This window comes from Carlito syrichta, unplaced genomic scaffold (assembly GCF_000164805.1).
Source record: "Carlito syrichta isolate Samal-C Ts95f unplaced genomic scaffold, Tarsius_syrichta-2.0.1 Scaffold313344, whole genome shotgun sequence".
NCBI lineage: Eukaryota > Metazoa > Chordata > Mammalia > Primates > Tarsiidae > Carlito > Carlito syrichta.
This window is the reverse complement of record NW_007257440.1, coordinates 744,286-768,400: the sequence shown is the minus strand read 5'-3', so window position 1 is coordinate 768,400 and position 24,115 is coordinate 744,286. Positions and strand designations below refer to the sequence as shown.

Genomic DNA, 24,115 nt, shown 5'->3' with positions numbered 1-24,115 from the left:
AAAAAAAAAAAAAAAAAAAAAGAGTACGCGCCAACCCCCAAGGCCCTGGCACTTCTGAATGGCTCAGAGCAAGCAGTTGTGTGCAGGCACTCAGGGACACAAACAACCCTTCCCTGAAAGAGACGCAAAATGACACAACAGTTAAAGCAAGGACATCAACGAGCCGAGCATGTGATAAACTTGTCAGTGAGTGGTGTGCGTGTGTGGGGATTCAGAGAGTGAAACTCCCAGCAGGGTGAAGAACACTGTGACAGCTTAAGGGTCGAGAGCCCCACATGGGACTCCAGGTGTGCATGTGAAACCTGCATTCGAGTGTAGGGTGTGGCTGGGCTGAGAGGGACCATCTGGAGTTCCCAGCAGGACCAGGGGCAGAGCAGGAGCCCACTGTAACCAAGGGATGCACCCAAAAGAGAAGTGAGGAGCAGCCAGAAAGATAGGCCTGAGGTCTGAGTGCAAAGGCCCTCGTCAGGGAGTCCCATGATACTCCAAGGGAAAAGAGAGAGTTGCCCAGGGTCACTGAGCAGAAAATAGACAAGAGAATGTCCAAAGATGCACATGGAGTCAAGACAACCTGCAGAGGGGTCACAGAACTGCGCCCAAGATGGGGTGGGACCCAATGAGCTGCCATGACAGGATGGAGCACAGGAAGCAGAGATTTCGGGGAGGTGGGGCTGAGAGCCCTTCTCTACCACTGTGAGGTATGCAGAACATCAGAGGAAGGAGTGGAGCAGGGAACCAGTCGTGCCCTGGCCACATGAGGGAAGAAGGGGCTGGGAGAGTGGATGGCTCAGGCGGTGGGAGAAGCAGGGAAAGGGGCCAGCAAGGGCAGTCCCCAAGATGCCACCTGATCAGCTGCCTCCATGCTGGGGCCACTGGCCAAGATGAGGAAGAGTGGCTGGGGTGGGGGTGGGGTGGGGCTGAGGTTCTTGTCTGACGTCCTGAGCCAGGTGGGCAATCACAGCAGGAGTGAATCCCCAGCATACGGGTGGCACTCGAAGCCACCGGACTAGGTGAGGCCACCCGAGAAGAACGGAGATTCAGACGGAAGGACACTGGCCAAAAACACGGCGGGTACAGCACAGGAAGAGCAAAAGATGTAGAGGCCTGGGAGGGAAGAGGACCCAGGGTGCAGAGGTCAAGAGCATTCCTGACAAGAAGAATGCTAGCTAGGGAGAAGGTGACTAGTGTGGCCTGGAAAAACACGTACTATGACTCTTTCCAGAAGCTTCTATGGAGGGAACTAGGAATGGGGTGGTGGAACAGAAGGACTGGGCTACAGAGAATGGGCATACGTGGTTAAGACGTAGTTTTCTTTTTCCTCTGTGGAAAAGGAGAGCTGGGAGGGTCCCAGCATAAGCTCCTAGAGGTCCAGGTTGCTTCTGATGATTGCATGAGGGCAGGTGGGAAATGGCAGGAGCAGGGCAAGAGCTGGCAGAGATGCAGGCGCAGGAGCAGAGGGTGCTGCCAGGCAGCCTTTGGTTTCCCCGGGTAGGAGTGGCCAGTGCAGTTGGGCGAAGCAGCCACCCAACAAATGAAAAGCCACGAGGAGGCAGCAAGGGGGTCAGAGCCCAGCACAGGCCAGGTACACACAGAGCACCGTGTCAGTGTCCGTCCTAACCAGCCCCACCAACCACCCTGAGTTCACCAAGCTGCTAGGTCATACCTTATCCCATTTAACCCTCGAAGCACCACCACAACACCCACCGCATAGGCGAGGTGGGCTCCCTCCTGTCTGGGATCACACATGGAGCACAGGTAGGGTCAAGAGCACAGGACACAGGCGCCTGGGAAGACTAGAGTGTCCCTAGCTCTTGTCAAAAATGTCTACAGGAAATCTGGTTACAAGAAGATGAGAACAAATTCAAGTGAGGGGGTGCTTTGTAAGAAAGGCCTGGAGGCCTCGAATGCTAATGTCATGACAACCACACAACCTCACAGTGTGGTTACTCTGGGTAGAGACACAAGGGAAACGCCAGTCACACAAGGCAACGCCCTAGAAGGAGTGTTGATGGACACACGGGAAAGTTTTGGAAATGCTGGATGTGGGCAGGAATTTACGTGAGATCGCTGGACCTGTCTGAGAAACGTCAAATGTCTTGGTGTGGGTGCTGGGATTGTGGCTGTGTAGGAGAGTGTCTGTCCCAGTTCTCAGGTGATGTGGACGAAGGTACTCAGGGTGTGGGTTGATGCACTACAGTCAAGTGGTAGAATGTATCACTGAATGAACGTGTGTGCGTGCAAGTGTGTGTGTGCAGGGAGAGAGGGATACAGAAAGCAAACGTGGCATGTCAGTGACTGACAAATCTAAGTGAAGGTATATGGGGGTCATCTTATTCTTCCACCTTTTATTAAACTACTTTTCAAGTTAAAAGTTAGATGGAAGCCAGGCACAGTGGCTCATACCTGTAATCCCAGCACTTTGGGAGGCCTAGGAGAGAGGACTGCCTGCCCAGGAGTTTGAGATCAGCCTGGGTAACTTGGCGAGACTTCTTCTCTACAATAAATTTTTTAAATCAGCTAGGTTTGGTGGCCAAGTAGTCCCAGCTACTTGGAAGGCTGAGGTGGAAGGAACACCTGAACCCAGCAGGTTGAGGTTGCGGTGATTATGAGTGTGCCACTGCACTCTAGACTAAGCAATAGAATAAGAATCTGACTCAAAAAAAAAAAAAAAAATTAGAGGGAAAACAGAAACATTCCTGGGCACTAAGATCAAAGGTGAGCTGGGCATAGTGGCTCATACCCGTAATCCCAGCACTTTGGGAGACTGAGGTGGGAGGATGGCTTGAGGCCAGGAGTTCGAGACCAGCCTGGGCAAAACAGACCTCATCTCTAAAAACAACGAAGATCAAAGGTGACCTGGACAGTAGAGCCCTGACTGAAGGAGCCGCAGGTGGTGGGTACTCACAGCCCCCAATCTTCTTGCGCAGCTCGCCATAGCAGATCAGGCCATACAGTTCCTGGGATGACTTCTTCAGTCCCCGAGAAAACACTGTGAGACAGAAAAGGAGAAAGCTTCAGAAAGGGGACAGGTAGATCCCAGGACGGAGCAGTGCCCATGCACAGGAGAGATGGAGGGCTCAGGCTGGTTTTCTCATTCTGATTCCTGTACCTTCAATGTTAACCTCAGGGGAAACTGGGTAGACAGCATAGGGTGCACTGTGCTGCTTTTGCAACTGTCAAAATAAAATGATAAATAAATGAAAACAAGGGAGGCTTGGAAAACTCCTAAGAGGTAGAGCAGAGTCCCCTGAGGAGAATGTGGTGCACTCAGCACAGCCAATGTCTGCAGAGGAGGTGGATGTGACAGATGTGACCAGCAGTAAATCTATGACTTGTATCTGCACACATGTGAGGTTGGCAACTCTGCAACCTCGGATGTGCCTTCCTGCCTCACCTGTGCCCTCCCCTGACAGTGGATCTACATGGACCAGAAGGGACAAATGTGCATCCTTGTCTGCTGTCAATTCTCCTTCCTCCATAGTAAGAGGCCCTGTTTTTATCTGGCAAGCAAACAGGCTGGGACATGCACAGCTGGACATGGCCACAATGAAAGGCTCTGGCCTTTGATGGAACAGTGTTATGGATATTTCTAGAAGGCTCTTCCAAGAGCCTGATGTGGGGAGGAGGGTGCCCCTTGTCCCACCCCTCTTTCCCAAGAGAAGCTATCTGGAGTTGTCACTCAGGACAGCCAAGTACAGGACAGGAGGAGCCTGGGTTCTGCCAGCCCTGGACATCCGCCTTGTCTCTGACATGAGAGAGTGAACTCTGAGGTGCTTGGCCACTGTTATTGTGAATTTTTTTGATTATGTGAAGCCAAACCTAATCCTGATATGAAAAAGCCAAGCTACAGAAGGGTCTAGGCACCTTCGAGCCACAAAGGTCATTTGTCCCTTCCATTCTTTCTCACAACTGTCCTCTCTGGCTTTCTTTGCAGAGACCTCTTTCCAAGGTCCTATCATTTGGCTGTGTGCGTTTAAATAAGGAAGGAAAAAATACACATGAGTTAATGGAGAGTAAGGTTTTGAAGATATGATATAAAAGGAGGGTTCTGGAGCTTGGATGAGCTCTAAGGGTCTGTGGAGCTGCTGACACCACAGGTTAACAGTTCTCGAAGGCTTTCCTAAGAGGAAGACCCAAGAGCTCCTCAGACTCAAGGTCTGAGTCCGCGACTCAGGGGACTTGAAGATCTACTACTTGATAAAGAGTCAAGATGTGGCCCATCCATTCAATGGAATACATTCAGCCTTAAAAAGGACCTGAGTTAGCCAGGTGTGGTGGCTCATGCCTGTAATCCCAATACTTTGGGAGGCGAAGGCGAGAGGATTGCCTGAGCCCTCGGGTTCGAGACCAGTCTGGGCAACCTGGTGAGACCTCATCTCTATAATAAAAATCAAAACATTAGTTGGGTGTGGTGACACACACCTGTAGTTCCAGCTACTTGGAAGGCTGAAGTGGAAGGATTGCCTGAGCCTAGCAGGTTGAGGAGGCTGTGGTGGCTGTGAGAATGCCACTGCACTCCATTCTGGGATACACAGTGAAACTCTGACTCAAAAAAAAAAAAAAAGGACCCGAATTCCAACATAGACTACAATGTGGAGGAACTGTGAAAACATTAGGCTGAGTAAGAGAGGACAGAAACAGAGCAGCACATACTGTAGGACTCCACATATGTAAAATGTTCAGAACAGGTAAATTCACAGAGATGGAAAGCTGACTGGTGGCTCCCAGATCCAGGTACATGGAGTTTCCTTTTGATGTGATGGAAATAATCAACAAGTAGACAGTGATGATGACTACACAACCTTGTAAATATATAAAAAACTGTAGTGAACTGTACACCTTAAAATGGTGAATTTTATGGTATCTGAGTACATCTCCATTTTGAAAATATGTCTTTCAAAGTTCACTACTTGAAGCCGGGCTCGGTGGCTCAGCCTGTAATCCCAGCACTTTGGGAGGCTGAGGTGAGTGGATTGCCTGAGCCCACGGGTTCGAGACCCGCCTGGGCAACTTGGCGAGACCTCATCTCTACAATAAGTCAAAAATTAGCCGGGCGTGGTAGCACGCGCCTGTAGTTCCAGCTACTTGGAAGGCTGAGGCGGAAGGATCGCTGGAGCCCAGCAGGTCGAGGCCGCGGTGGCCTGGAGTGTGCCACTGCACTCCAGTCCAGTCTCACAGAGTGAGACTCCAACTCAAAAAAAAAGCTATTTGAAATGGCAGAAAGGAAAAAACCCACAATTCAACAAGAGAGAAGAAAGAGCAGCCAAGAGCAAGAAAGCACGGGAAAGTGGCCCACGGGAAAGTGGGGTGAGGGCAGTGGAGCCCCCAGGACAAAGCAAGGGTTCCAACAGGCATCCCTGATGTTCTACTGGGCCCCTGTGCATCTTCAGACAAGCACCTGTGTGTTTTGTTCCAGACTCAGGGAAACAGAGTTTACTTCATCCAAACTTTTGAGTCTGTGAAATAAAATCTACACTGGGCAAGGGACACCAGCAGAGAAGCAATATGCAAGGACATCACCCTCCACAGTGACACCCACATGGCAGCCAGTGGGGACCTGTGACCTACGTGGAGACGACGCAAGATTAACAAGTCTAATGAACTCCTAGACAGAGCACACATAAGACCGCTGCTTCTGAGCAGTGATGGGATGCAGTTACGCTCTCCTCACCCACTGCTGCTTTGACTCTTACTCTGCTTAATGAGTCAAACCAACCCATGGGAAATTAAAGATGACGCTGTTTTTCAACAGATTCAAAAGCACCATTAAAAATATATGTGATCTATAAAATACATATCATCACTTTGCATGATGCAAAATACAGATTATGAGGAGCCCACAGCAGTCTTCAGAGTATCCTGGTGACCTCTGACCTGACACTCTTGGCTGGGCGAGACTCCCTTCGTGGGTGGAAGCCTGCCACAAAACAACTTGACAGTACCAAGGTGCCCCAAATCAGGTACGTGCCGGCAGACATGTGGTACCTTCTGGAAAGATGATCAAGACCGTCAGAGTACCTCAGAAGCTGTGAGCTCTACAGGAAGAGGGAGCAGCACATGGGCCACCAGGAGACACCAAGGCTGTGGGGACCCACTGTGCCAGATAAGGAAGCGGATGAGGCAGGGAGGAAGGGAAGCACAGAGAAGCACACGGAGAAGGGGAAAGGCCATGTGTCAGGTGAGATGTGCAGATCCGTGTGTGGGAGTTCTATACTTCATCCCCAACAGAGGGAAGGGCTGAGGAGGAATGATGCCTCCCGGCACCAGGGGAGAGGTGTGCAACAGGGAAAGTTGACAAAAACAGAAAGGAAACATTTGCTGTAACTGCCTTCCTAAATCACAAGGAACACAAGGAAAAGTATGTATCTGGCAGTCTGGTGAATACACACTTGAACCTCGGAGGAGGAGACGAGACCTGAGCCTACACTGGGAACTTGAGTGTTCCGAGACACCGCCCACCCTGCCTGTGGGCAGGCAAACCGCTGATCACACGTGATCAAGCCTCAAGAAATCTTGTTGCTCTCTCTATACTCCATTTACCAAACAGCCTCCCAACCCTCTCCTCAAATTGCTGGCCAGCTTCTCACTTAAAGAGAGCTTTACAAGACCAGTCAAAGTGGATGGTAGACCTGCTTTCATGACCTGACTGCCAGAGAGTCACTAAGAATATACTGACAAGAAAATAAAAATGCAGAAGACAGACAACACAGAGAGAGCCAGAGAGCTAAAAATCAGCACGGTGTGCCTCTCTGGAAGGCATGAAGCTGTTCACTGCAACCCCACATTAACCATAACAGCCTTGGCCTTGATGGGACCCAGCCAGCACTGAGATTTCAAATAAACTGGTGATGCAGGTGTTCACTGATGAGCACAGCTAGCAAATACAAAGCAAGATGCCATAAACCTGCCATAATTCAATAACGTTAACAGAAAGTCTTATGTTAATGGTCACAAGGATACCAAAAGCAAACAAACTAAACAGCATCAGCAGAGGACCCATCAAGTCTATCAAGGGATGTCCCCAACAGGTGGAGACTGAGAGTCATTTCCATGGGTCTCTGGAGATGGCAGCAACCTTATGGACAGCACGTAGGCTGCATGCAGGAGTCTATGGCCCTGCAGAGCTCTGCCCTAGTCAGATGAGGGTGCTGGGTACTAGCTTTTCCCAAAGCTCTGGGTGATGCTAACACACACAGTGGTCAATATACAGTGACCTAGCCAAAGGACATGGCAGGAATGGCCAGGATGAGGGGTTCCATAACAACATGCGGGCACAAGCAAAGGCTCAAGGTGGTGGGGCATGGCCATAGCAGTTGGAGCCCCGGTCAGAATGTGGGACACTTGAAGGGTCAGGAGTAAGTGGAGGCATCCGTGGACATGAGTGTCTGGAATGACCACACTGTGCACGAAGCTGCAGGAATGAAGGGCAAGCCTGAACACAAGGACAAAGGGAGGTGGCAAGGTCTCCCAAGGACAGAGATTGTAATGGACAAAATGCTACCCAGAGAAGCTGTTGGCGGTCAAAGGATTCTTTGAGCTAGAAGCCAGACTGTACCTGGGGAGGACTTAAGTCACATGACTGAAAGCGGGCCTGTGCAAACCTGGATGTAAATACAGATGGTGAGGGCTTTGTCTCCCAGGCAGACCCAAGTCAGGCACAACGCTGACAGCCTGACCCCTTTGCTGGACCGTGGTGCTGTCAATTACAGTGGGAGACAGAGGCTTGATGTCAGCCAGGAACCTACAGCCCACACACACTCAGAAACACAAAATACAACACAGAAAAGTGGCAGTAAGAACCCTGGAGCATGGCCCGCATGTTTGAATTCAGTTTACCCAAGAGGTAAAAGGCATATATACCACCATCCAAAGCATCACAAGGCAGGGAAAACCCTGGCCAAGTAGCTGGGTGAGAAAACGCCAGAAAGCATATCCCGTGGCTTTGTTAGAAACCTTGCCTGTCTGCAACCCCCAAAGGCGAACCTGTGGCGCCCGCTCACCATGGTCGAAGTCGATGTACTTGGTGATCTTGTGCCAGGTGCGGTAGTAGAAGTGGCGGACCTGCTCTTTGTTCTTCACCATGCTTGCAGGTTTGCCTTTCTTCTTGTACTTCAGAGCAATGTTGTTTTGGATCGCTTCAAAGTCTTTCCCGTGCTGGAAAATAGAGTTCACAGTAAAAGCGCAGGGGTTAAGCCAACACAACTTTCCATGCAAGCCGGACCCTTTCCGAGGAGAAAGGAGACCAGCTGTGGACAACCAAGCTGCCCTTCACAGCTCTCGTTTGTGCGTGAACTTCAACTCTGATCCCATAGGACCTTAGATTTTAATCAGGATAAAGTAGCAAAGGAACAGAACCATCACGGCACATGAATACCAATGAAGCAAGGGCCCAGAGCAGGAGAAGCATACAGCTTATCCTTTGCACAAGCAGCATAATCTCTAGAATTCTTTAGAGACCAGGAAATGGGGCACTTCCATAAAGATCACCGGGAGAGAGGAGACAATGGCATAGTGCTGGCATCTTAAAAATATAAGAGTAGATCAGAAGCACCCTCCTTGCTTCAATCACACAAAATATATTTTACATTGAAACAAAGATAGCAAAACATGAACAGCTAGTAAGAGAAACATACAGAACATGCTGATTATGTCTGTAGGCCAATCCTTCCTGGAATGCCTCCATGAAAAAGCTGAGTATGACTGAGGTTTCCAGAACAGAACCTGTATTCCAGAGGACAGACTCACCATCAACACTGTCTCAGGTACTGCCATAAAGAAAACCAACTGAGGCCAGGTGCAGTGGCTCACGCCTAAATCCCAGCACTTTGGGAGGCTGAGATGAGAGGATTGCCTGAGACCTCAGGTTTGAGAATAGCCTGGGCAACTTGGTGAGACCTCATCTCTACAATAAATAACAAAATTAGCTGGGCATGGTGGCACATGCCTGTAGTTCCAGCTACTTGGAAGGTTGAGGTGGAAGGATTGCCTGAGTCCAGTAGGTTGAGGCTGTGGTGGCTGTGAACGTGCCACTGAACTCCAGCTTGGGTGACAGAGTGAGACTCCAACTCAAAAAGAGAAAAGAAAACCAACTGCTCAATGATTTTATCAAAACCAAGCTTGTAACAAGTACCGGCAGGGACCAGCAGCGATACACACCCCAACACCCAGATCTTGGTTTCTAAATATCACTTTGTAAAAGGAACCAGGGATCTTTGGAGAAATGGCTGATTCTAGGGCTAGGGCAAGGAGGGCACCAGGTGAGTCTGGAAAGCCTCAAGGGGCCAGAAAATGAGAACTTGCCTAAGAGGTGACAGGAACAGGTTGAGAGGACACAGGAGTCGACCTGAGGAAGCTCCCAGTGGCCAAATCTGGAACCACTGGGGCAAGAAAACTAACAATGACGTGATGGATCAAGACTCACAGAATAAAACAAACATCCATGAGTCCATACAAGTATAAAATTAAATCATAAAACAACTACATGAATGGGGAGGGGAGCTCTTTCCTGGCATGAAGTGACCAATCAGTAAATGTAGAAAGAATAACGGAAACAGGTCCTCACTGAGCAAACATCACAACTACAACCGTTTTGGGTAAGAGGCAGAACACTTGCTAAAATGAGTAGGAGAAAGAATGAGAAACAGGGTACTTAGCTAGTCTTAGAAAAAAAAATGACCTGACAGATGCTGCCTAAGTGCAGTGACCAGGGAGAATACACCAGGACTGAGATGGAGACCCTGGGCACCTCCGGATTGGAAGCACTGAGGCGGCATGTCACTACTGTGGAACTCTTCACAGAAACGCATAATGTATGTACATTTAATCACGAGGAAACTGTAGATTCACCCAAACTGGAGGGCCCTCTACAAACTAACAGGCTGCAAGTCTTCAAAAGTGTTGAGGTCATGAAAGACACATACAAAAAAGACCGAGAAACGGTCCCAGGCTGCAGGAGACTGAGCAGTTACAAGAGCCAAGTGTACTGTGGGTTCCTGATCCAGACCCAGCAGCTAGCAGGACACCTGCTGACCCTGCCCTCATCCTGCAGAGCACAAGGGCCTGGCTTTCCTCCTCGTGGGGATTTCCTTACCATAGAGAAGCAGGGTGATAGGGCATATGGAAATTCTTTGGATTCTTCTGTAACTTTTAAAATCTGAAATGTTTCAAAATGAAAAGTTAAAAAATAAAAAACTTGCTATTTGTAGCTATTGAAATACAAAGAGCAAATGAAAAAATAAACTTAAGCCAGGTGCAGTGGCTCACCCCTGTAATACCAGCGCTTTGGGAGGCCAAGGTGGGAAGATTCTTGAGGCCAGGAGTTCCATACCAGACTGGGCTACACAGCAAGACCCCATCTCCACAAAAAGAATTTTTTTTTTTGAGTTGGAGTCTCACTCTGTCGCCCAGACTGGAGTGCAGTGGCTGCTCCCGGCCACCGCAGCCTCGACCTGCTGGGCTCCAGCGATCCGTCCGCCTCAGCCTTCCAAGTAGCTGGAACTACAGGCGCGTGCTACCACGCCCGGCTAATTTTTTTTTTATTTATTGTACAGATGAGGTCTCGTCAAGTTGCCCAGGCGGGTCTCGGACCCATGGGCTCAGGCAATCCACTCACCTCAGCCTCCCAAAGGCGCGGGATTATAGGCTAAGCCACCGAGCACAGCTCCCAAAAAGAATTTAAAAATTAGCCAGCTGTGGTGGTGTGTACCTGTAGTCACAGCTACACAGATGGCTGAGGCAGAAGGATTACTTGAACTGGGGAGAGATCAAGGCTGTAGTGAGCTATGATGGCATCACTACACTCTAGCCTGGGCATCAAGCAAGACCCTGACTCTTAGAAAAACCAAAATAAAAAACTTGCCAATAGAGAAGAGGGTGGAGAAGGAGCAGTGAACTGGGCAACTGTTGGGGTGCTTGTCCCCACTGGCAGTTGGAAGCCCCTGAAGCATCCTCAGAGAACAGGGACTCCGCTGGGCACACAGGAGTTCTGCTGGGCAGCACTGGGTGCACTTCAGGATCTGTAACTCCTGGAGATGAAGGGGCTGGGGAGTCAGAAAGGAATGGGGGTGGAGGAGGTGGATCCAGAAGCCTGTGCGAGCTGGGGCATGGGCTGTCTAGGTGAGAGGCTAGCAGGCGGTCACTTCAGCCTAGGTACCATCAACAAATAAATAACAATATTTTTAGAAAATTAATTTTTAAAAGTAATGGCAGATAAAATATGGGGACTCCTATGCCCATGTTCTTAAGACTATGCTCCTCCTGCAGTCTGGGGCATTCTTGGCATGTGCCGGCTGTATCTCTCCAACAAGGTGGCAAGCCCCATGCGGGAAGGGGTTCCTCTGCACCTCTTGGGAACTAGATAAACAAATGGCAGAGGCAACAGAAAACAGGCAAAGTTGAGAGCAAGAGCACGCTATCTGGAGGTAGAGAGGCTCATAGTACTTAGAGTCATGGAGATAGTAAAACCAAGATGCCCTCATGACAGCACTTGCAGGAGGAAGCAGGCCCGACAGAGGCATGGATGAGACCACTCCGAAGCACAGAGCCGTGACAGGCCTGCAGCAATCCTGGGCACAGGGGCATGAGCACAGGCTGCTGACTGTGTGCCTGTCAGGTGGGAAATCAAGAACTCTATGGCCAAAACCAACAAGGACAATGCCAGGAGGAAAACAAAGTGAAAAGTCAGAGCTGGCTTTGGCAGAGACACTGCTAGAATGGAAGGGCATTCAGAGGCAGAAGGGAGAGGAGGCCCAGGTGTGAGCCCCCCTCCGCTTCCTACCCAAGCCCCTGGCCACAGTGAGAACTCTGGACCGGCTGGAAGGAGCTATGACTTGAGAGAGACCAATCTGAGTTCGTGTCCAGGACTGTCCTCTCAGGGGTAGCATGCTCGCCTCTGCAGAGCATCTGAAGCAGAGGAGAATTCTCAACAGGAAGGTGAATCCAAGGAGAAGAGAATGAACTAGTTCACCTGAGAAAGGGCTTTAGCAGAGGAAACCTTCCTCTTGAATTGGACAGCCACATCTCTTGCACCTGGGGAACCAGACCCCTGAAGACCCTGTGGTCTCCCCAAGAACAAAGGGCCACAGTGCGGTAGTAATTGCTTCAGGCAAGAATCACGCCAATGGCTGTTGGTTCTGAAACATTCCAGGAATCACAGTCCTCTATGCCTAACAAACAGCTTAGAGAAGGCTCAAGTTGAGGATTCAATCTACACAAAAGCAGCCTCTATGCTTTCTTCTAAAACTCTCCAAGGGAAGAAAAGGATCACATTTGTATTTGGTTGAATGACTTCATGTCTCCTGAAACAAGACTCAGGCACACACTTCATTCTCTTTGGACAACCAGAAGTAAACCACAGCCCTGTCCAACCGGGACAGGCAGAACAGAACCATCAGTCCCAAGAAGGGAGCAAAACCAGTCATGGGAATATACTGCAGTCAAGTTAGATGTCTGTGTTGAGAAGTGTCTCCTTTTCTAATCTCACTATAAACACTTCATGGTTTAAATTCCAGAGCTTCATTCCTTTTTTGAGCCTTCTGTTTCCCAGATTCGACAAGACTTTTTCATCATCCCAATTAATTAAGTATTGAAAGAACAAGGCTCACTAATCGAGTAACCTACTTCTAATGCTTTGTGCCAAAAAGCAGTCTAAATATGAAATGTGTATAAAGATGTTCACCACAGCATTGTTTATAACAGCACAACCTGAAAGGACCTCAACAGTCAACAATACAAGAATGGTTAAGAACAGCAGTAACTGGCCAGAGGGCATATATTTAAACCTTGGAGACAATAGTGTCTGTGGCAAGTAGCACTGCAGTCAAGTCAGCCACAGACAACACAAAAATCAATAGGCATGGCTGTGTTCCAATACTTTTTTTTAAACAAAAACAGACAGTGACCATACACACCATAGTTTGTCTACAGCTGAAGTGCAACATTTATAGACATGAAAAAATACTGAGCAGAAGAACTATGAAACACCATGAAAAATGCAATTACTATTAATTTTTTTAAAAGTATGCTCATGATAATTACAAGGATTTAACTAGGCACAGAGGCTCACACCTGTAATCCCAACACTTTGGGAGGCCAAGGCAGGAGGTTCACTTGAGCCCAGGAGTTTGAAACCAGCCTGGGCAACATAGTGACACCTCATCTCTACAAAAAATAAAAAAATTAGCTGGGTGTGGTGGTTCGCATCTGTGGTCCCATCTACTAGGTAGGGTGGGTGGAAGGATCATCTGAGCCTAGGAGGTTGAGGTTGTGGAGAGCCATGATTATGTCACTGCACTCTAGCCTGGGTAACATAGTGAGGACCCCAACTCAAAGAAAAAAAAATAGATGCTGATATAAGGATTTAAAAATAATATGCAAGTGAAAACGGTCAGAAGGGAGCATGGCCATTCACTGGACAGTGAGACTGGGGAATGGCTTCTATTTGTAGCACTTTCCACTGTCCCAGCTATCTCTTGGGGTCTTGCTGCTACTCTAACTGATGCAGCAAGTATCCCCTTGTCTCGCCCTAACTTGGGGAACACCCCCACCCCCAGTCCACCCACTCAGCTGTAAATGGAGGACACCAGGAGAGGAGGGAGAAGAGCATCACTCTTCGGTCTGGAACATCAGGGACATCTTTAAGAGACAATGGGTTAAAATAATGGAAAGGAAATGGAAGGAATAGACCAAAATGCTTTCGGACAGTTGCCTCACCAGAAATGGCAAGGGTGGGACCTGGTCTCCCACACTGTCCTCAGCACGTTGGGGCTCCTCATGGGACAGCTGATGGCCATGTGGCAAGGGACAGGGACACACTGTCATGGAGAGGTGCAGGCCTCCGGGGCTCAGCACCAGCAGGCTTTTCTCGCTTTCACACTCACCTACCTCATACAGCCCCTCGAAGAAGGTGTTCTTGTCCTCTGTGCTCCATGACTCCCACTGCCGCCGGACCTTTTTGCCTTCTTCCTTCTCGCCACCGGAAGACCCTAAGTTCCGGGAGGAGGCACGTGAGCCCCCTGCAGGGGCAACGGAGGCAACCCCAGACACATTTCCAGATGATGATCCACCACCTTCGGTTCCTAAAAGAGAGAGAACTATACAGTGATCTGTCCCAGAAAGTTGGAGGGTGGCAGGACAGCATGGGTGAAGGGAGGGAGGCCGACTGGCCTGAGTTCCCGTTCCACATTCCTCCTAGCAGACCAGCACTGGGATCACGGCACCAGCAAGACTGCTCAGTGCCGAGAGCATCCTCACCAGACCAAAGGGCTCCACAATGCCTGTATAGCGGCAACAAGGAGAGAGTTCACGAGGAACCTTCAACAGCATGATGCTGCTGCAGCACATGACATGCCATCACAGTGGAGACAGATCCCAGCCTCTCTGCAGACGGAAGCCTCACCTCACATGCCACTGCCCTTTTCTCTCATTCTTTTCACATAAGCAGGTTGAGATCAAAACTCAAGAAAACATTTAAATGTATGTAAAACACCACTTTCTTTTAGATAGAATCAATACTTTAGAATATGAACCATTTAATGTCTAAGAATCTTTAGTCTTAAAACTCCTAGGCCAAGGTATGGTGGCTCATGCCTGTAATCCCAGCACTTTGGGAGGCTAAGGTGAGATGATTGCTTGAAACCAGGAGTTTTGAGACCAGCCTGGGCAACACAGTGATACCTCGTTTCTAAAAAAAAGAAAAAAAAAATTAGCCTGGGTGTGGTGGCACACATTGGTAGTCCCAGCTGCTTGGGAAGCTGAGGCAGAAGTATCACCTGAGTCCAGAGTTCAGGAGGTCGAGGCTGCAGTTAGCTGTGATGGTGCCACTGCACTCTAGCCTGGGCAACAGAGTGAGACCCTGATTCAAACAAAACAAAAAACCAAACTCCTTATCTTATCAATTACCAACAACAAAGTCTGGTGTTCTGAGAGTAACCTGATAACTTTTGCAGATTCTATGAAAGCATCAGGTCCTGATCTCAAGTCAAGTCCTTGGGAACACTACTAAGGGGGAAAGGCATAAGAAAACCCAAAGGAAACTTTGCTCCCAGCTGAGGACAGAGAACTCGGCTCCTGAGAGAAGAGAGGCAGTGAGGAGAGCCACAGTCCACAGATAAAACCCTGATGGCCTAACATACTCCTCCCACCGGGCTCCGTGCCTACTCTCAGAGGGAAGGATGCCCAGCAAGTCCGTGTGACAGACAGTATTCTCTTCTTATGGAACTGGAGGACCATAAACTGCTGAGAAACCCACAGACTCTGAAACAATCTTAGAACAAGGGTGAAAATGAGAACACTAAAACAAAAATGCTTTAAAAACAAAAGTCAAATAAATGTAGATTATTGTTAGAATGCTTTCGTAATGAGATAATCACAGGCTTTTCCCAGGGATCCACTTCCTGCTCACAGCCAGGGGGCTCACGGACTCCTCCCCCACCCCCCAATAGGGTCTGTCTCCAAAGGGGGTAATGAAAGACAAAAGAGTTCACAGAAGATCATGAAAAATAAAAGAAACAACAAACTCAAAGTTCACGCACTCACATAGATTTGTAAAGACTATCTTTGGAAAAAATCCCAGAAACCAGAGCAGGAGCTGCCTGGGAGCCTGGGGAAAGTAGAGACGCGATCCTCCTCTGTGATGCCTTGCTGAGCCTGTCAAAGTGTACACCATGGGTGTCACTTCTTCAAACGAAGGAGTACCAGAAATAGTCAGTTCTGCAAGTCCGCTATCAGAAAGCAGAACGTGTTTATCCACATGCAGAAAAATGGACTCAGCTCTGGGAATGGGATTGAGTCTCTTGTTTGGAAAGGTGTGTCTCTTTAGGGATAGGCTGACGTCATGAGACTCTGGGACAATCATGCAATCTGGGTATATCAGACCTGCACTGTCCTGCTCAGGAGTCACTGACCACATGAAGTTATTTTAACATAAATATGAAATCATTTGAATTTAAAAAACAAAAACTCAGTCACACTAGCCTCATTTCTGGTAGTCAACAGTCAGATGTGGTCATGGTTCCTATGCTGGGCAGGCAGCACAGAACATTTCTATCATTGCAAAAAGAGCCACGAGACAGTGCTGCACTGGAATGTTCTGCATGCAATCCTAGACATGCTGCTGCAGAATAAAAGCAAGGCTCTGCTTATGTCCCTCCCACCTGCCTTCCAGCTGCTCCATCTCACCCTGCACGGGTAACTCAGGTGTGCTTGGTGCTGGCAATCAGGCACAACTCTGGTTAATCCTCACCCAACCAAGCCTCAAGAACCAAGATATATTCCCCAGGAGTGGCAACTTTCGAGCAAGTTTCCAGAAACTATAGGTTTCATTCCATTTCTAGTACGTCAGAGATGCTTTTGTTGCAAACTGAAGGGCAAATTACTGAGGTCACTTAAACAGAACTCTTAAATACTAGACAATCTGGCTCATGTGGAGCCTGTGACTCTTCACATGGTCACCAGAGGAAGAGTCGCTTGTCCACCTCTGTGCCACCCACAACAAAGGATTTCAGAGTCATTTTCGGTTTCCTAAGAAACATTCACTAAACTCTCTTCTTCCAAAACCACACCTTGCTAACCAGCCCTACCATCATAGCTCTGGTTTATTTTTGCCAGCCCACACTGGCATTAGGCATACTTGAAAGTAACAGCAGACGTACACTTCCTAAAATTCCATAATCCAGATGTCTTGCTTAATTTTGTGAGACTTTATCACAGCACTGGTGATCCCAAACAAGGAAAATGCACAGTAAAGGATGACAGCAGAAGCGTGTCCAAGCTGGGTGGGATGTCAGAGGCAGAGAAGAGGACAAAGCAGACTGGCAGGCACGAAAAGAAGGTACAACCATAAAAGTGGCTCTGATAAGGCTCACAAGGCAGCAACCTCTCCTCACAGTAGCAAGCCACTCTCCCAGCAGCCAGAGGTCAGCTGCAGAAACATGGCCTTTCCTTCTCACGATTCAAAAATGATATAGCCTCAGTAGAGGAAAGTGAAGCAATATGAGCAGCCAAAAAAGAAAGCAATCACTGGGCATGGTGGTATGCACCTGTAGACCCAGCGACTCAGGAGGCTGAGGTAGGAGGATCACTTAAACCCAGGAGTTTGAGACCAGTCTGGGCAACATAGCAAGACCACAGCTCTAAAAAAAAAAAAAACAGAAAAGAAAGCAAATCACACAAGTAACATTTCTAACATTTGGTGCCCATCAATCCAGACCTCAAATACCTTTTTTTTTTTGGAGTAGAAGTCTCACTCTTGTCATCACCCAAGGTGGAGTGCAGTGGCATGCTCACGGCTACTGCAGTTTCAACCTGCTGGGCTCAGGACATCTTTCCGCCTCAGCCTTCCAAGTAGCTGGAACCACAGGCATGTGTCACCATATCCAGCTGATTTTTTGATTTATTGTATAGACGAGGTCTTGCCGAGTTGCCCAAGCTGGTCTCGAACCCCTGGACTCAGGCAATTTTCTTGTCTCAGCCTCCCAAAGTGCTGGGATTACAGGCTTGAACCACTGTGCCTGGCCCTTAAATGCTTTTTAAAAGTTGAGCAGAATCACAAGCTTAGGAGCAGAAAGAGAGTGTGGCCTCCAGTATACTCCCAAGACTTTAGATTAGGAAGTGAGGAGTGGCTTCACAGCTTCACTTGTGGCTCACTTGAAGGGAAAGAGGGTACAGCAACAGACCCCCCTCCAACAGTGGGCTCTTTGAAAGCAAGAGCGATGTCGGACACACACCGCAGATGCTCAGTGACAGTACAGGACCCCACAGAGCCCAGAAAAGGAGGCTCTGGGCTTGCTCTGCCCCTCACCAGCCTGGACAGCACACCCAGGCCCCTGGGTCTCCCAAGTTGAACCCCCCTTCCCTCTCTGCCCACTTGGGTGCCACAATTCTCCAGCGGGCCCACTGCCACCCACTTCTCCCCCTACCCATTCCTGCTGATTTCCTAGGCCAGCTCCAGACTGTCTCTGAATAAGACAATGTCAACAGCCTCCTCTCTGGTCTCCCAAGTCTCTAACCTCTGCACAGCCCACTCTGCAAAGCGTGCACAGGAAGGACACAGTCAGGTGACTTCAGCGTACCTTTCCTGATGCCCGCCCTGCCCCCTGCTCCAGACGTACTAGACTATCTGCTCTGTCCCACATGCTCTCCTCCCCATCCCACATCTCGGGGCTGGCCAGGAACACCATTACCCGTACGCCTTCACACCACCTTAAGACGACAAATCAGCTCCATCTTTCAACTGGGGAAGATGAGGTATAGGGAGCAGCTCACCCATGAAGCTGCACAGCTGCTCCATGCCCAGTGGGCCTGGAAACAACACACGGTGTATTTAAACAGCACCTTCAGAACACGTGCAAATGCACTGCTTCTTCTTTAGACACAGGGAAACTGAGACTATAAAAGCCCCAAGGTCATGAGGCAGCAAGAACCAAGTCAGAGGGCAACCTTCTCATTCCCAACCTGGGCATTTCCTCTGCCATGCCATCTGAACAGCTCTGAACGCTGAGCAGCATACACCCTCCTGATGCTCTGGGCCAGAGAGACATCTTGGTGGCACCTTCTGGAGGAGTGGAGTTTTATGGCAGAGGAAGCTTGACCTTGAGGTCCTTCCCTCAGTATATGACAGGTGAGGAGTTCAATGACTCTCCCAAAGGCACATGGCTCACAAATGGCAGGAGCTAAGACTTTGGAGGTGTCTACCGCTTGAAGATACAGAAGATGTAACTACAATCTGTTGTACTTCATAGAATAAACTCACTGTCCTGGAGCTTGCTTCCTGTGGTTCAGTGAACTTCCTTTGAGTGACAGAGACCAACTAACTGTGAGGGAGTCAGCAACTGTTGCAGAGGCATGAGGACTCTAGTGAAATGCGTGTCTTCACCACACTCCGTCCATTCTCAGCTAGGTATCTTTAAGACCAGTTTACAGAAATGTGTCTCAAGGCTCAACTGCCTCCGACTCTGGCACAGGGAAGCCTCCTTGTGGCTGTGTTGGCTATGTAAGAGCATAGGGAGCCTTCCTGGGAGGTCGAGGATGGCACAAACTGCCAGGGTCCAACATGTCCAACTCTGTGTCTCCTGGAGCATTCTGTGCCTCTCCTGACACAGGACCCTGCAGCAGGTGCTGGTGTCAGCACTTTGCACTCAGAGCCACAGACGTGATGGAGAGGACCATCTCCACTGTGGACCCATGGGGGATACTTCAGGCAAGCCAAGTCCCTGTCAAGGTGTCACCTTAGTAAATGAGTCCTGAGCCTCCCACTACATACCCTTGCTATCTTGCCCATGCAACACTGCTGCTCTGTCCCACACAGCAGGTGTTCAACAGGCGATCTGTCCCTAAAGGTCCAGTCCATGCGCTCCAGCCACGCCTGAGAGAGCCTTGCCCAGGAGCACCAGCCTCCAAGATATCCTCTCCCATGGTCTGGAGAAGACCTGAAGCCTGGTCATCCCTGGGACACAGTCTGGGTGCCCCCCATGCTGTGTCCTTCACTCCACCAGGGTGTCCATCCTCAGCACCTGCAAGGCTCGGCGCCCTGCTGCACTCTCTGATCAGGACCATCGCCCTCGAAGAGTCTCCCCTCCTCCTGCAAATATCTGTGAGAAACCCCACTGGAAGTCCAGTGTTTCTCTCAAAGTGGGTGCCTTCTTCGTTGGATAACAGGAAGATCTTCTTGTCTTCTGTAGGCCATTCTTGATATTCCAGCAAAATCACAAATTCCTAGGAATATGACTCCTTTATTTGGCATTTCTTATATAGTTCTTCAGTGTTAAGAACACCGCAGTTACTTAATGTGACAAAATGCTTTTATACACCACCTTATATGACAATGTTAAGGTTCATATTTGGGACTCTGCTTTCTGGAGTTATTTCTCTGTTATCTTCATAAAGCCCCAAATAAGACATAAACCTAAAGTATACTTCATTAGCAAAAAACAATTCCGCAAGAACAGACACCACAGAAACATCAGTTTCTAACATTAAAAGTATGTAGGTATTTGAATATTAGTCCGGCTAATTTTTTTTTTTTTTTTTGGGTGAGAAAGCAGGAGTTTATTAAGAAGACAGAAAAGCTCCCCCAGCAGGAGGGGACCCGAAAAAGGATTGCCCTTGTCCAGCTAATTCAAACATTCAAAAACTGCATCATCTACTTTACCTCTTGATGTGAAGCAAATGCAACTCATACAACTTTGAACTTGATAATTCACCAAGAGCCTTTTGTGCCCATTTTCCTCTCTGTCCTGTGCAGCCCTGTCATGACCCATCCCCAACATGGCTTGGGCCACAGCTCTGACCTGAGAGCACAGGTGGGTCTGTGTCACACAGTAGGACCACATGCCTGGCTTGCTGTATTTTCAACTGCACAAAGCACCACGGGGGATGTGTAGCTGTGTGCCGGACAGTCAGCAGAATAGCCCCGCTTCCTCCTCCTCTCCCCATCCAGGTCTGTGGGCTTTGGCCACAGCTTGATGTCACTGATTCCTAAGTGCAAGCAACCACAACTTCAGACTACACTACCCAACTCAAGATGGTGCACTTCCCCAACCTCAAGGGAACTAAAGTTCTTGGGAGTGGAGGTTGGGGGTGGGTAAAAGAAGTGGAGGGTCTCGTCCCCACTCCCAGTGTCCTCCCAGCCAAATGACCCCAACAGGGCTCCCACTCAAGGGCATTCCTGGGACCTCCACTCCCCTGACAGGTAGGCCCTCCCTGCCCCCCAGTCCCACTGGCCTGTACAGACCCTCCTGCAGTCGAAACCTAGAAGATACGCATATTTTTCCCAGTAGAAGCACCAAGAGTCTGATAACTGCCTTGTGGCTGGTTTCACTGCGCTATTTATCAAGATGAGGCAGGAGAATGATATAAACTGCCCAGGGCCAGCCAGACCAGGAACTGGCCAGACAGCGAAGGGCAATGGGACTCTGCCTCCTGTCCCGTGTTCTTACAGAGCACCTCTAAGATTCTGAGTCACAGTCTCCAATGCACCCAGGGCCACTGGGTGGTGTGGCATGGCTACAGGAACATCTTTTGCGATCAAGCGGATCCCCTGACTTCTGGCTTGCAGCTTACCTGCTGTAGGTTGAGCGTGTGACTTAAACAATAAACTTCAGTTTCTGTACTCATTTAAAAGCAAAGTTACAAAGATGCAAGAGGTACTAAATCTTAGCTACCATCTCTTTAACAATTCAGAAAGATTTTAATTTGGAATTGTACTAGAAAAAAATAATTTTTCACTGAAGTTGACAAAAGGGTCTGTTTTGTTTTGTTTTGAGTTGGAGTCTCACTCTGTCACCCAGGCTAGAGTACAGTGGCACGCTCACGGCCACCACAGCCTTGACCTGCTTGGCTCAGGCAATCCTTCCACCTCAGCCTTCCAGGTAGCTGGAACTACAGATGCGCACCACCACACCCGGCTAATTTTTTGATTTATAGTAGAGATGAGGTCTCGCCAAGTTGCCCAGGCTGGTCTCAAACCCGTGGGCTCAGGCAATCCTCTCAACTTGGCCTCCCAAAGTGCTGGAATTATAGGTGTGAGCCACCGTGTCTGGCCGGGTCTACTGTTATAGAGAAAGAAAATACAGTTGTATGAGGAAAAAACCAGACATGGAGGATTTTCCTTTCCTCCAAACTCACTGTACAGGTTTCAGGCCCACTAAGACTGAAACTGGCAAGAGTGGCAAGTTATCAACCAAAGGGACTGTCAATGACTAAACTGCTTATTCCTCACACGTGACCAAAATTACATCTTTTTCAAGCGAAAAATTCGAAAATGAAGTATTGATCATTTCCTGATACATGCTCACCACCACGGGTGCAGATTTCTCAGTCTGGAAGGGAATGCTCCAAGTGTCAGTCAAAGGTTAGCTTGAAATGTGCATGGGGCGCCCTGGCGCAAGTTGGACGTCTTTTCTAACAGGTGATGGAGGCAACGACTGAGCAGAGGTCCCCTGAAGACTAGGAGATGTCCTGAGCACGTGAAGAACAGCCAGAGGTCCCATGGAGCCTGGGAGCAGGAAGCAGCCCTTGGGAAGCTTCCTGGGAAGCCCACGGGCAGATGCTGGTTGAGAAGTTCTGGGAAGCGAGGAGACATGCTTCCTGCTCCTCTCCTAAAAGCTGCTACTGAGGCCTCGCTTTCTCACTAATCTAAAGTCATATTTGCTTGCTAAAGTAGTAAAATGGGTAAGTCACAAGGAGCAAAAATTCTAATAAATTTGCATTTTACTAATATGAAAAACAATGAAAAGCCAATCTCTGCTCCAAGCCACACACTGGTCTAAGAATTAGGGACAGACACACCCGTGACCTGAACATGAGGAGAACCCAAGAAACTTCCTCCACCTCAGCAAGTCACTCCCAACTATGCAAACAAAAGCAACCTCCCCTCATTGCCCCCTGCCAAAAATCTACCCTCCCACTGGGTCTCAACACCACTTCACCTCACACTCAGGTAGCCATGTGCATGTCATGGAGTGCTTCACATCAGCACCCTGCTTCACTGCAGCAGCCACACTCCAAGGGGACAAAGCAGCTGCTGTTGCTCGTTTCACAGGAGCACCTCTCTGAGGGTAAAGCAAATTCAAGAGGACAAACAAGCAGAACGAGGTTAGAGGGCCAGGTCATGAGGCTTGAATGCTGGCTGGACTTTGGGCTTTGGGTGCCATAGAAAACGAACCCTTGAAGGCACCCAGGAGCTTACATGAGCTTAGACACACCTGAAAATAGCAAAACAACCTACTTTTCACAAAGCAAGCAAAGTCAGTAAAACGAATTAATGGTTTCCCAATCAATCAGCAACCTTCACACCAAAATAAACTTACACAAGGCAAATTTCACATTCTGAAACACACAATGTCACCTTCCTTTTACATCTTTCCATAAGTATACTTACATCCACATCCTTCATCCCTCAGTAAGGGACTGGCCGTGATGGGGGCCAGTCCTCCCAGGTGGAGAAGCAGGTGGGAGAGGCAAGCTCAATGGGACATGCATGGCACAGACCTCCACAATGGGTTCTCCATCAGCTCATGGAATGTTTCCCTTTTAAAACTACCAGGGCCGTTTACTAAATTTAAACCAATGTTTCCCAGGAAAGGAAGTGAAAGATTTTTTTCCATGTGGAAACTCACTGGAAATTGATGCTATATTTGCTATTGATTTGTAAAAAGTGCTGCAAGCATGGTCTGAAAGAGAAAGAATACGAGCAGTTCACCTGTGTAATTAAGAAACAGCACTACACTGAGACACAAATAAACGAAGACGACCCTGAAGTACAGGCAAGCGGAGAGTAAGGCTGACATTCGGCTTTCTTATTGTTTTACTAGGGGCTCCAGCTAGGAGGTAATTTCTCAATCACTGCGGAAGGACAAACACTGCAGACTGCTGCTCAGTTATGTTAGGTTGCCAGGGTCCCACAGCCTTTTTCCTTCTGTGGTGCAGAAGTAAGCCTTAGGTGCAAGTCACAGGACACCATCTCTGTGCCCTTCATACTCCAAGCCAGGAACAGTTGAGGGAGGGACAATGAGCCCAAGTCAGACCCCTTTCTCCCTTTATCAATCTTGACCCAACAGTTGCAAAAGCCGGCTCCTTTGTTGCGTTTCCACCACCTGATGTCTGGGAAAGAGACACAACAGGTACTTTTTTCTCTTCCCATTTCTAAACTACTGTCTGCTGTTTGATAAGACAACCACAGAAAATCATCAGTGATCCTTCGGGAAGAAAACCACCTTAGGGGAACTCTCTTACTTGCCCAAAGGAAGGCTACTTACTGTCTCTTCACACAGTTTAAACACAGAAAGTAACAGTCTCTTGGGAGGAGAGGTAAACATCCTCCTCCAAAGTGCCAGGGAGAGCGCGGGCTTCCCAGCGCAGGCCTGGGGAGGGTGAGCTGGGGAGGAGTTCGGTTGGGTTGGGGGCTTCCTCTCCTCCGCCGAGGTCCACCCCGGAGAAGGGCTGGGGTCTCCCGACGGGCCAGGCCACCCTACCTTTTCCGCGGGGCCCCGAGCTGCCCGCGCCGCTGCTCCCCACCGCGCCGGGCGGGTCCTTCCTGGGCCTCTTGCTCTGCGGCCGCACACTGGACCGGAGGAAGTGGTGCTGGTCCTGGGGGCTGCCCTGCGGCGGGGACGGCGCC

General features: G+C 49.1%; 1 protein-coding gene across 1 annotated transcript in view; it reads right to left on the bottom strand.

The window, feature by feature from the left end:
- Nucleotides 1-24,050, bottom strand: part of CRAMP1 (cramped chromatin regulator homolog 1) — a 56,938-nt gene extending 32,888 nt beyond the window's left edge. The window contains exons 1-4 of the mRNA XM_008070307.2: nucleotides 23,970-24,050; nucleotides 13,882-14,075; nucleotides 8,001-8,154; nucleotides 2,906-2,989 (exon numbers count right to left, since the gene is read on the bottom strand). Of these exons, the coding sequence (XP_008068498.1) occupies nucleotides 2,906-2,989; nucleotides 8,001-8,082 (166 nt within the window). The 5' untranslated portion in view covers nucleotides 8,083-8,154; nucleotides 13,882-14,075; nucleotides 23,970-24,050. The remainder of the gene's footprint in view (nucleotides 1-2,905; nucleotides 2,990-8,000; nucleotides 8,155-13,881; nucleotides 14,076-23,969) is intronic.
- Between the last annotated feature and the right edge of the window lie 65 nt (nucleotides 24,051-24,115).